The 13,650-nt window shown below is 34.5% G+C and overlaps 2 protein-coding genes across 2 annotated transcripts; both read left to right on the forward strand.

Annotated features, from left to right (window-relative positions):
* Positions 1–3,532: 3,532 nt before the first annotated feature.
* Positions 3,533–6,196, forward strand: bloc1s1 (biogenesis of lysosomal organelles complex-1, subunit 1). Its single transcript, XM_038306639.1, has 4 exons — positions 3,533–3,732; positions 3,838–3,910; positions 4,982–5,114; positions 6,045–6,196. Exons 1-4 carry the CDS (start codon positions 3,672–3,674, stop codon positions 6,153–6,155), a joined length of 378 nt encoding a protein of 125 aa, XP_038162567.1. The 5' UTR covers positions 3,533–3,671; the 3' UTR covers positions 6,156–6,196.
* Positions 6,197–9,020: 2,824 nt separating this feature from the next.
* On the forward strand, positions 9,021–12,791 carry rdh5 (retinol dehydrogenase 5 (11-cis/9-cis)). The gene is made up of 6 exons (XM_038307082.1): positions 9,021–9,170; positions 10,124–10,201; positions 10,297–10,619; positions 10,718–10,976; positions 11,307–11,470; positions 12,321–12,791. The coding sequence occupies exons 2-6, from the start codon at positions 10,125–10,127 to the stop codon at positions 12,539–12,541; spliced, it is 1,044 nt and encodes a 347-aa protein (XP_038163010.1). The 5' UTR covers positions 9,021–9,170; position 10,124; the 3' UTR covers positions 12,542–12,791.
* Positions 12,792–13,650: the final 859 nt, after the last annotated feature.

Raw genomic sequence — 13,650 nt, forward strand, 5'->3', positions numbered from 1 at the left:
TTTTTTTTTTAGATTTTTAACATTACAATTTGTATTTTTCCCAAGCACACAACAGTTTAAAGCAAAGGTTAGTTTGAAAAGAATGTGCAAGAAGGATTGAAAGGCATGTTAACACGATAATGTAGGCTTGAGTTCATTATCTGAGGCATGCATATACACACCAGGAACCTGTAAAATTAAATAATACTGAATTACAAAAAACATTTAAAAAACAAACATGTTTCATTGATATATATATATATATATATATATATATATATATATATATATATATATATATATATATATATATATATATATATATATATATATATATATATATATATATATATATGAATATTAGGAACTTTATTTATCAAACATTATACTGGGCAAGTAAAAATTGTTTCTGGGCAAATGAAATGTGACAGTCACTTGCCTGAAGGGCAGTGGTAAAAATCCTTAACGTCAACCCCTGAATATAGAAAAAATATTTATTCAGTCTGTGCCACCTGTTTTAAATATTCTGGTTAATTGTAAAACATTAATAGTTGTTTATTTTGTACAGAATGTTAAAAATGGTTTGTTAGAATAATTATTATTGAAGATGATGTGGCAGACTGGAGATGTATAAAATGCCTTTTTAACTGTTAATTGGGGCCACTTCCTGAGAGGTAAGCCCAGAGGTGAACAGCTGCCTTCTGTGAACTCTAAACAATTTCTCTGATTTTAGTAAGATTACTTTTTTTTTTATCAGAATCTTAAAACTCTTTAAATAATACATCTTATGATGTATTATTTAAAGAGTTTGTACCAAGCTATCTCTTTCTAGGGAAGAAAACATAAACAGAGTCCATCTTTAACAGGTAAATAGTCTTTACTAATAGAATCAGAATCAGAAATACTTTAATAATCCCAGAGGGAAATTACTTTTGTTACACGCTCTAGTTACAGTTTTACATGATATATACACACATCCAACTATACAATATAATAAAGATAAAAAATAAGAATAAAAAGAGCTAAAATATATATACACATATAGCTCTTCTATATATATATATCTGTAGGCTACGTATATCTATGTATATGTAAAACCTAAATCCAAATAGAGTGAAAAGTCCAATTAAAGTGAATAAATCCAAGTAAAGTGAGCATTGTGTCTAGTCTAAGGACCCCCAAAACACTCTACATCATATTCAGGCATTGTGGTTGTGGTTTGCCACATGGCTGTCTTGGTGCAGACTTAGGTTTTCATACACCACCACCACTCAGCCCTCTGACCATCAGCAGCAGACAAGGTGGCTAAAGTGTCTTGCCCAAGAACACAATGACAGAGAGAGTTGGCTCAAACTGCCAACCCAATGGTTAAAAAGAAATACCACTTCTTCCTTAGTCACCGTTGCCACAGAAGCTTTCTATTATCAATAAATCTTAATATATGTTGGGAAATAATTGATACTTTACATGATTTACAACATTTTGGTTAGGCCTCATTGCCAGGTGAATAATGGATATTCTTTCATAAAAGCATATAAATCAGAGCAGCATACATTGGGTTAATGCACATACATAATGCAGAAAGCTTTACTATTTAAATTTTAAGCCATCGGTTCAGCATTTAAATTACAAAAATGGTAAGCATGCAATAAAAAATTTTTATTTTAAGCATTCTTTTCCACAAAGAAAATTCAATACCTCTAACTCTAACTACACCACAAAGCATGTGACACTACATTCTAGGCCCCAAAAGACAAAGATAAAAACAATGTAATGTGTGCAAGGGTTTAAAACAAGATTAAACAATGGAACATATATTCTAGGCCACTCCATTGAAGTCACATGCTATGGAAAGAGTAAAAATCGGAGCAAGAAGAAACTGCCTAGATCGGTGCATGCAGTTGAAGAGGGGAAGAGAGGGGGCAAAATACACAACGTTATTGATAAAGGCTCCTAAGGTCTGCACCAACCTCATTTAAAACATGCATCAATGGTGCCTGGATGTCAGATGTCATTGTTTTTGATTTAAGGAGCACTGCATACCATATTGAGAGGAGAAAGACTCTTCTGAACAGAATGAGGACTATGGATGCACTTTGACCAGAAGGTTTAGGAAAAAAAATGCTGTATGTACAAAGAATACATCAACCATAAATATGTTAGCTACAATAAAGCAGGATATCATATCTCTTATCTGTAGCTTAAGGTAAATTCAAAGACAAAGGCTTTCCAGACCTAAAATGAAATAGGGGAAATAGTTAATATTGTCTCTCTCTCTCTTGCTTAAGCATTACCCTACCATTGCCTCTCTCTCTCTTAATAAATGTAACATCTTTTTAAGGATTTCGTTTTCTAGCACAGGCTGGTTATTTTAATTCTTTTGGACTCAAACCATACAGGTCAGCTAATCTCATAAAATATTCAGTCAGTTTCTCATCTTGTATCTCGAAGTATTTCAGCATACCAGGGTGCTACACTGAAAATTGTCAGCGCTGTGCTGAAATCAGGCCGACCCTCTTATTTTTCTCTGATCTTGGTTTCCCTCTACCAGGGTTCTGTCCAATCCATTTCAGCTAATGGCTTGGTTAGACTAAAAGTTGTCAAAATGAGGCTTCATTTTGACCGCTATGCTATAGGCGACAGTGGCGTCGGGTGCAGGAGTTTGCCCAGCAATCAGAGGGTTGTCGGTTTGAGCTCCAGTCTCAGTATTTCAAAGGTTAATTGTGTTTGCGCAGTTTACAGATCAGGGCCTGACATAGGCACCGACCAGTATCAGGCCTTATAGAGTTAATAACAAGAACCAGTAGGACAACTCTAGCTTCAGCCTTGCAAGAAGAGGATAAAATATGATTAGGAAGGAGTCAGATGTCATTAAAGTACTAAGTATATAGGGACACAGTCAAAACCAGTCTACACTGTCTGGTTTACAACCCTTGCTAAAAGAATTGAAGAGCAGAAACAGATGCATCCCAGAATCAATCAGGTCCAACAGTAGCGAACTTCATAGTTCTAGAGTTCAAACTTCATTTAAGGAGAACATTAAATAGAGGATGTATCTGTTTATACAACACACATGGTGTTATTGTTGTTTTCCAGAGAATGGATTTAGGAGACCAGACCAGATATGTTAATTGTTAAATTTAAGTTTGTCATTACTCAGAAATCCCTGCCCTAATATTTATTTAAGAAACATCATACTGTAAAATATTGTTTGCATTAGTACAGATAATGTGGAAAATATATTTTGTACACTGTAAAAAATATAAGGATGGCACTAAATTGGAAGATGTGGCAGGAAGGAGGGTATGTAAGGTCTGTTTTGAACATAAAAACTCAAGGGAACATAAAAAGCTGTTTTGTAAAATACGGAAAATGGAGGAATATACCTTTAGGATTTTAGTTATCTTTTGTTCTGTGCTATTATTTATTCATTTTTTATTTTTTTATTTATTTATGTAAAGTCAACCAATCGACGTTGTTCATCTTATATACTCCGATACAGTAGGTGTCGTTGTGCACTGTCAAGTCGTGGCTGCAGTGTGTAATTAAAGACAAAGAAGAAGAAAATCTACTGGGTCTCGTGACAGGCTAGTTGTTGTCGTTTCCATCAGCTGACGTTATTTTTCTTGCAGAAAATTATCGTTCAATGAGTTAGCTTTTGCTAAACTAACCCCAGCTTCTACATAAGCGATATGTTGTCCCGTCTTCTGAAGGAGCACCAAGCGAAGCAAAATGAGCGGAAGGAGCTACAGGGTGAGGAGGCTGGATGGAAGGGAAAGGATGTTAGCACAGGCTAAAAACAAGGATTTTAAGTTAGCACTCATCCGTGGTTCTTATAAATTGTTCCTTTTTGCACAGAGAAACGCAGACGTGAAGCGATCGCTGCTGCCACTTGTCTAACTGAAGCCCTGGTAGATCATCTGAACGTTGGGTAGGAAAAAAAAGCCCTTTCTAGTGTGTGTTAGTACAAATTGTTTAGCTATATTTAATGAGTAATATAATAATTGCAATGGACTAATTAATTAAACTAATTCATATTTTATTTGACGCTGTTTTTTCAAAATAAGTTTGATTTTGAAATGTTCGAATTAAATGTTTTTTTCCCCCCTAAAATCAGTATGAATTTATCTGGTGACAGTAATGCAACCTGCTGCAAAAAAAACGCATAAGTATTTTTTTTAGGTATTGATTGAAAATGAAAAGCTATGTGTATGTATGTGTATATATATGTATTTATATATATATATATATATATATATATATATATGTATATGTGTGTGTATATATGTGTGTGTCTATTAATGCTGCAACTGAGGATTATTTTGCAAATCGAATGATTAATAATCGAGTGGCCAAAGGTTCCTTAAAGAAGAATTTTTACAAAATTAAACCAGGCGAAACTACGTAAAACTTTTCCACTGAATCTTTTTTATCTTAAATGCAAAATGTTAGGTACATATGTGTATAAATATTCATATTTGTGTGTATTTGTGTCTGTTTTAAATGAGTTATTGTAGTTATATATACTTAGATTTATTATTACTATTACTTATATTGTTTGCTAGTACAGTAGTGGACGACTACATGTCTAGATGTTATTTGCATCCCTCTGGGTATAATTTATGTGTCAGTAGAGCTTTAACCAGATTGAACTGGATCTCTGACCACCACCACTGAGTCATTGAATTTAAATAATCTATTCCTGTTTAAGAAATAGATTAAGATAAAGATATAGTTTAAATTAAAATAAAATTGTTGAAAGTTTGAAAAAAGTGAAGAAAAAAAAAAAGCTTATAGAATTAGGGCAGAATTTAAAGTCCATCATGTCATGGTTCTTTTGAGGGAGATTGTGGCTTTTAGTCTTTATTTTGGGAGCTCTGGGACTTGAGTAGTCAAATATTTTGCACTGAGGCGCTCTCATTTTCCCTTACATGACTCAGTGGATATCTAATATGTAATAACAATGCTAGAAGTCTAACTTTTTCCCCCTACTCTGTTTCAGGGTTGCTCAAGCATACGTAAACCAACGCAAACTGGACCATGAGGTTAAGACCCTCCAAGTGCAGGCCAGCCAGTTCTCTAAGCAAACTGCTCAGTGGATCAGCATGGTGGAGGGGTTCAATCAGGCCTTAAAGGTGAACTTTACTGCACATCCAATTGGGTTTGGACCAGAAGAATATTTAATTCTTTTTTTTTTTTTTTAATCTGCAGTCAGTACATCAGATAAATCAGCGGTTGTCCAACTTTTTCTATTATGTACCCTCTTAGTGGATGGACGTTTTTTAAGTACCCCTTTGTTGACAGACATGTTGAAATAGCACAGTTTGTTGTGATGTCATAACAGCAAAACAAACTTACATATTGGAAATTGATGATTGAATGAATAATACAGTCTAATTATGATTTCCAGTTTTTTAATCTTAATTTGAATATCATTGTTCTCTGAAGTTGAAAAAATGAGAAGAAACCAGATAAAATTGAATTAAAATGAAAATTTGTATATTTGGACCGCTGACAGTTTGTATTTTGATAGACCTTTCTCATAAAAATACAAAATACCTGTACTTATACTAGTTTCTCTGCTTTTTTTTTTTAGAATCAAAGTTGCTCTAATTTTTTTTAAATATTGCCAAAGTTTTTTCTGTATACCACCAATGGTAGTTGATTGAATTTATTATTAAGATAAACACTGTTTTATAGATCTAACACTGAGCACTCTCCAAGCTCAAAATATACACCATCCTGGCCTGGTTAGTTAGGGTGAGCAAGGCGACTGGAAATGTTGACCATTTATCTAATTTCAGACAAATTAATGCAAGTCTGGAAGAAAATCTCCATTAACTTTTTTCAAAAGGGAATAACGTGTATTCTAGATACATCTCAAATAAAGGTGGAGCATTTCCACATCAAAGCTGTATAAGGTGCACACCGGGACACAATTTGCCTTGAGAGTTAATGTGGTTTTGATGCAGGGATTTTAGGTTGCTCTAGATGCTAAAATTGGTTAGAAGTTGGAAAAGGTTACAAACCTGAAGCATGTCTTGCGTATCCTCTCTCTCACATAGGAAATTGGAGATGTTGAAAACTGGGCCCGCAGCATCGAGATGGACATGAGAACAATCGCCACAGCCCTGGAGTATGTACACAAAGGCCACCTTCAGTCTACCTGCTCGTAAACATCACACTGCGGTTCTACAGTACAATTACTACTGAAAAATATGGACAGATATAATTTCTCTGTTGTTTCTGATTATCTGATTCAGAAAGGAGTTGCTGGTGATGTTACACCTTGTAAACTATTCTTTAAAGCATCTCTTTAAAACAATTAATCTACATATTTGGGTTTTTCACCTAACCTGTCCTGTATTCACATCTACAGACAGAGATGACTGTATTGTTTCAATAGTTACCTGTGTAGGTTTTTTAAAATGAAATGTGACCAGATGATCTTTTTTGTATCCAATTATAAATAACAATAAAATAATGACAGTGGAAATTGTGTTTTTGTGCCTATTTATGTTTCCTTCTCACACACACAATCACTAAAGAGGATGTGAGAATAAAGTCAACTGAAGAGTTGGGCGATACTGCAGGTTTTAGTCTGCTTGATATCTTTAATAAAGCTTGTTTGTTTCTTTAAGCTGTTTGACAGAAAAAAAACTCAAACTACAACTGGACTATTAGTGGAATGTGTGACGTAGAAGTTATGTCACAGTGCAACTGAGTGCAGTGTAAACCCACAGAATTACAACACTATTTGGTAACTAATTAAAGCTTAATCTAGCAAACAAGTACAAGCCTTTATTCTTTTGCCTATTTTCTTAGTTTACAGTTCTGAACCTTTTGTCATGAAATAAGTAGCAAATGCAGCTTTTCTGTGACTGAGGTTGCAGCAGTGAAACTAATATGAGAATTAATTAATTTCTTAGTTTTATATATATATTTTCTAATATATATGGTTTCACCCGATCCTTGTGCTTTACATAAAAAGATGACAATTTTAAAATGAGTAAAATTTTCATTGCAGATATTGTAATTTTAAAACTTTCTATTATAAAAAAATAACAGATTATTTAAAAAAAAGTCTCCAAAACTCAGTTATTAGTATATTATCCAACAAATTATTTGACTCTAAAGAATATATGCTTTTTATAGTGATGTGTTCTGTTTCCCAGCTAAAAAAAAAAAGACTCAATACAAGAAGGTACATAAAATGCAATACAATGTACATAATAATGACACAGAGACCAACCAGTATCTGACATCACTTATAGACCCAATAACCAGCAAATGACTAGTATAAGTTTAAACCTTAGTAATTACAGAATGCCAATTCTGGCAGAACCATATGGGAATACTGAACCCACAGACATAAAACTTGGTCTAGTTTAGATTAGGGCTGAATGATTTTGGCTAAAATCGAAATTGTGAATATTATCAACAAATATTACGATTTTATTGCCATTTAGTTTCGCATGTAGATGTTACAGTAAATTTGTAACATGCCAGTGTTGCAGGACTTTACAGTAACCTTTGTATGAAAAGTTCATACTTGTACTATCATGCAAGGATTTACATGCTAGCTGTGACTCTCTCTTCCCTTCTGTGTATTATTGACACTTAAAGGGCTGAAGTTAGAAATTTAGGGTCTATTCCTGTTAAATGTAATGTGAATAAAATTGAGGACCGCTGCAATTTGAAAATAGCTTTTTTTTTTTTTCTAAGTGGTGCTTATATTACAGTTGCTATTACTTGCCAAGCCCCTTGATCATTTTCTTAGTCTATTTGTAGTAATAAAAATAATAGAATTATAGTTTTGGAAAAAAGATCTGATCAAAATGAACAAATTTGACTTTGAATGGGTGGCTATTTGATTTGCATTCAACTTGAAATATGCTAAGGAGGATGGACCTCCATGCTGCATCAACTCTAACTACAGATTGCTCTGGTGCGAGTCGACAGAATGGCAAAGACTCCTGGATAGATGTGGAAATGTCTTCAGAAAAATACTGAGTGAAAGGCCGGTTGCTTTTCAATTTAATCCTTTTTTAGGGATACCTCATCATACAAGACAGTAACTTTATAATTTAAGTTTCTTATTTTGTCAGTAAATTCCAGCTTTGGACTAAACCTTTAGATCTTATGGAGAAAGCTGAAGATAGGGAGCAATTTATTTTCACAATGAGTCCAAGAATGTATCCGATCAACCAGAGAACGCCTTCACCAGAAGAAAACAAAAGCCTTTGAAAGGGCCTACTTGAGCCCCAGAGCAAATCTGGGAGCTCATCTGAAGAAGGCGGTGATCATTAGCTGTCCGTACAATCATCACATAGTATGTAGCTAAAAACACTCACCGGTGTTTTTGATTAAAAACAGGCATTTTAAAATGTTTTAGTTCAGGGGTGTGCACAGTTCTGTATACAGGTTATTATAAGTTTTATATTTATTTTTTATTTGCCTTTTAGCTGGATTTTTCCAGACACTTGTGATTTTAAAATTGTAAAGAAAGATTCAGAAGTTGTTTTTTTTTCATTTTCTATTTTTATTAAACAAAAAAGTGTTTTTGAGATCCAGGTATCTACACATTTGACTATTTACAGAGATGTTGATCCTAATGACATACAACCATTCACACACATACTCACACCAGAATATATAGAGAGCTCAACATGAGAGTATCCAGAGAGAATCCATGCATGTACAGGGAGAACATGCAAACCCCATGCAGAAAGACCCCCAGAGCCAGGAATCAAACCCAGATCGAATGCCATTTTCTTGCTGCAAGGCAGCATGCTACCCACTGGCCCACTGTGCAGTCCACACAGAAGTTTGGTTAGTGTTTTTTTTAATTTTTTTTTTATAACATTTGATGCAGTCATAATCAATTAAGCCCAATATCTACAGCTCTAAAAATTGTTCTAAAAGAAGTGCTCTGATACCCAATTGCCTACGCAGAAAATTCTTCGAGGGTTTAGTGTTCAAGCCTTGTTCCCTTCACATATTCCCTTTAAAACAATTGCAAAATAGTTAGGGATTGAGGATTACTAATAGTGAACATGTCTTGAGGGATAAGCCTCAGGGATAAAGCTTCTTTTGAGCAGCCCCTGTGAGCTGAAGCAGAAGAATAACCAGAAAGGGAAAAGGAAGGAGACTAACTGCGAGCATCCAGTGTTTCCCGCTCAGAAAATAAGGTAGGAATATACTGACTTTATTCACTCCCTTCTGAATTAATTTAGTAAATAAATAAAACTTTCTCCTTTAAATAGGCATGCTGTGAACTGAGGTTACCAAAAGTGGATGTCTTAAACTGTTTTATTTTTGCATAGGATAGATATTTATATGTTCTTAAAAATCTTCTAAATACTTTACAGTAAAACATAACTTATACGGGAAATAAAGGCTGTGTGTAAAAATATGCCAAGATATATTGTTGTTATAAAATGTGAACATTAACATTTCTTATTACCTGAAGCTCAAATATTCACTTGAATAATTTAGAGTATTTGAGGAATAAGCCTTTTTTTTGTGTATGTATACATTTGTGTACCTGTTTGTTTTCAAGTTTGCATTGTCATTACAAAGACGTTTTCTGATAAATGTCTCCATCCAGCCTTAAGGCTTAGGTTGCATTAGAAATAATGAAAAGTAAAAAATTGCAGTTCTACAAGGAAAACTATATACATTTATTTCTTTACTGATAATTTGTCTTCAGATCTTTGCTGGTTATCTTATTCATTCAAAATATGTTTGTATTAAATATGGGCACCACAGCTTATTGAATTCTGTTCTTATTATTTTATGAACAAGCCCACAAATTATTTTGTTTTGTTTCATGAGCCCAGCAGCTCTACCATGGATATCAAATTATAGCTAAAATAAAATAATCCCTTGCTTTGGTCTCACTTCATTATAAATGTCTTTCTTTCTTCTGTAAGAGTATTATCTAAAGATTTCTCATGTGCCAAAGGAAACTGAAACAGTTCTGCATACTTAGTGAACAAAGTGCTTGTGTGCAGTAGCCGTCAGGAATGTCCTTCTGCAATGCTGTTAAATCCCATTGGGATTTAGCTAAATGGGATTTTTTTTAATGGTTCTCGTGTATTCGTGATTTACTATTTATTCATGTTTGCCGCATTTTTTGCAGAATGTTTTTTGAATTTGGAAGCCAAAAGCAAACTCCTGAAGGTAACATGGATACACAGTACATATACGAACTTTTAGGGTAAGAAATAATTAATCAAAACAATTACATAAAGGTATGAATTTTAAGATTTGGACATAATGCATGCTCATAATCCAATGTTCTGTCTCCTTTAGTGAAAACGCCTGGTACTACATCGCAGCTTCCTTCGCTTTGCTTTGGATTCTGGTGTGGCTTTACAGAGACAGCCTGGAAATAGGGAACGTCTCAGACAAATATGTCTTTGTGACTGGCTGTGACACAGGATTTGGGAACCTTTTGTGTAAGAAGCTTGACCGTAGAGGTTTTCGTGTTCTAGCCGGCTGTCTCACAGAAAAGGGAGCTGATGATCTGAAAAGAGTTGCAGGGCCTCACCTGAAGACGGTCCTGCTGGATGTGACCAGTCAGAGCAGCATCCAGACTGCCATGGAGTGGACAAAGAAGGAGGTTGGTGATAGAGGTGAGACTGAAATCATACGATAGAAAAATAAATAAAAAATCAACCTGCATTTTATAAAATTAGTTTACATTAATTGTTCACTTGGTTTCTCTTTGTAGGACTTTGGGGTATTGTGAACAATGCCGGACGTTCCTTACCTATGGGTCCTTCAGAGTGGATGAGAGTGGAGGATTTTCACAATGTACTGAAAGTGAACATGAATGGAGTGATTGCCATGACTATGACCTTCCTGCCCCTTATCAAAAAGGCCAGTGGACGCATAGTAAACGTGGCATCTGTCCTAGGCAGGGTGGCTGCAAATGGTGGCGGATACTGCATCTCCAAGTTTGCAGTGGAGTGTTTCTCTGACTGCATCAGGTAGTTAGAGAAACACTGAACAGATGAGAAAAATATCAATTTCCATGTAATACTTTTATAACTTTTATTAGATATAGCCTGGGAGAAGAACATTTTCACATGACTCTTATTTAAGCTTATGCTAAAGGTATAAGTACTGTATACATTTACTGAATAAATTAATGCATCTTTATCCTGTGAAAAAACTAACACGGATGAAATATTTAAAGAATCTGCCTATTTCTATTGATTAAAAATGACCAAAGCAGTTTTATTATACAAAACACAGGGCAATTTAAAGCCTTCTTTGCTAAAAAAATGACTTTTCTGTTTGACTTCCCTTTTTTTTAGGAGAGATATAAGCTACTTTGGAATCAAAGTGTGTATCATTGAGCCGGGTTTTTTCAAGACAGCTGTGACCAGCCTTGATCCCATCGAGCGGGAGCTGCACCGTCTATGGAATCAGCTCAGCCCTGAAGTAAAAGCAAGCTATGGAGAAAAATACCTGGATAACTGTAAGCATAGCAAACTTTTTGAGGAAGAAAGCTTCACATGATAAACTATCATCAACTAGGTGTGTTAAAACCTCACTGTCGGCGGCTGTGGTTCATATATGGCTCAATGCCCAGAGCACTTGAGATTAAATTTTATTTTTTTTTTTTAAGTTTTTTTTTTTTTTTATATCATACTTACTTACTACAAAGGAAACTCCCCAATGTTGTGCACTCTATAAGCATTTTTTTTTTTTTTAAAGGCGTTACTTTGTGGATTGCAAATGGCACAAAAGTTGGGATCTAATTCTCAAATTTCAAGCTGGGACAAAATTAATAGTCTGTAAAGAATCTGGATGCCATTTCATCCCTTATAATAACATCTGAACTACTTAGATAAATCAAACCTGAGTAGGATAGTTCTGCACTATATATATTCTTTAAATAAATGTGTGGTTAATGACATATAGAACCTGTTTGCAAAACAAAACAAAAAGAAAAAACAGAGGTAGATTTGGTAAACAGAGAACAAATTCTTGCTTCTTCAAGAGCTCTCTGTTTTGTAATTAGAATATTTGTTGGTTTCAGGAATTTGAGAGGAAACACTTTTCCTCTATGTCACAATAAATAAAGATAAATATATTTAATTAGCATCATTTGCTGAAAACAGGAACAGTTTATATTTTCTGAGATTTCTTATAAAACTCTGTCCCAAAAAATGAAAACAGAGTTGATCAAAAACTTTTATGCATCAGATGATACATCAAGGTATTCTAAGTTTACACCCTGAACTTATTAACTAAGATTCTTTCTTCGTAGAAAATAGGAGCTTAAAATGTTTTCCTCTAAAATGTATTTACTTTTTTTTCTTTAGACATCAAGATCCAGCGATTGATCATGAATGCTGTGTGTGACTCAGACCTGAGCAAGGTGACCAGCTGCATGGAGCATGCTCTGACTGCGGCTCACCCACGCACGCGATACAGTGCCGGCTGGGACGCCAAGCTTCTATGGATCCCTCTCTCTTACATGCCTTCCTTTGTGGTTGATATTGGACTGAGGCTGGTGCTGCCTCGGCCTTCCAAGAGTGTTTAACCTGGCAAGACTTTAAAGAAACACCTTTAAAATTCTTTGCCACTTTATCATTTTGTATATGTTGATAAAGTACTGAGTGTGCTGTCCATAATCCACTCTGTCCATTTAATGATCAACGCTGTGTTTTGCTTTACTTAGAGTATATCAGTTTATACCATGGTACCAATGTAGGTGTTTTGATATTTGCATATTTTGTCAAGAAAGAATGGTCATTCCTCAGTGCTTCCAATAAAGCATAAAGTTACATTCACTGCAGTGAAAAATAATTATTTAAAACTAAGCGTGCTTTTATAACAACATGTAAATTTTGTAAACAATGAAATAGCAGTGTTGATACTACGCAGCAATGATCTGCAGCATTTTTATGGCTTTTAAGCCTGGTTTTGAGCATAACACTAATAGTGCATTAAAGACTAATATCTATAACTTTAATATTAGAGTCAATCAAAATTCAAATGTCAAATGTCTGTGACCAACAGCCTGTAGCAGCAGAGATAAACAGTAAATGACAACTGCATAAATCTTCAACTACTTTCTATTTACATACACCAACCTTTTTATAGAAATATCATTCAATTAAAATTTAGTGTAAGCCAGTGTAATGCCAAAGCCAGTTGGGATTTTGAGGGGAGAGAAGCAAACATAAAAAAAATGAACAAAGAAGCACTGATCCAGAAATACTTTCTATGTTAGAACATGTAACAACAAACAAGCTCCATAGATGGCTCTGTCTACGAAAGAAACTGATAAGCAGGTAAAATTAGGCAGGGTGTTTTTCTCATGGTCTAAAACTGATAGGTGGTTCCACCGGAAAGAAGCCATATAACTAAAAGATCTACCTCCCATTCTACTTTTAGAAATTCTAGGAACTACAAGTAAACCTGCAGATTGAGAGTGAAGTGCTCTGTTAGGAACATAAGGAACAATTAGATCTCTGATATACCATAGAGTTTGGTTATTTAGTGCTTTATACTCTATATAAATTCTATTCTGGATTTGACCAGAAGCATTAAAGGGGAGCTGATAGAAATAGGATCTCTCTTTATTTAAACTTTCATCCAAACTCTCACCTTGGATCAGCTGAGGGCTTTTAAATGCATTTTGTAGAC

This window comes from Cyprinodon tularosa, unplaced genomic scaffold (assembly GCF_016077235.1).
Source record: "Cyprinodon tularosa strain WSP-4 unplaced genomic scaffold, ASM1607723v1 ctg10, whole genome shotgun sequence".
NCBI classification, from domain to species: domain Eukaryota; kingdom Metazoa; phylum Chordata; class Actinopteri; order Cyprinodontiformes; family Cyprinodontidae; genus Cyprinodon; species Cyprinodon tularosa.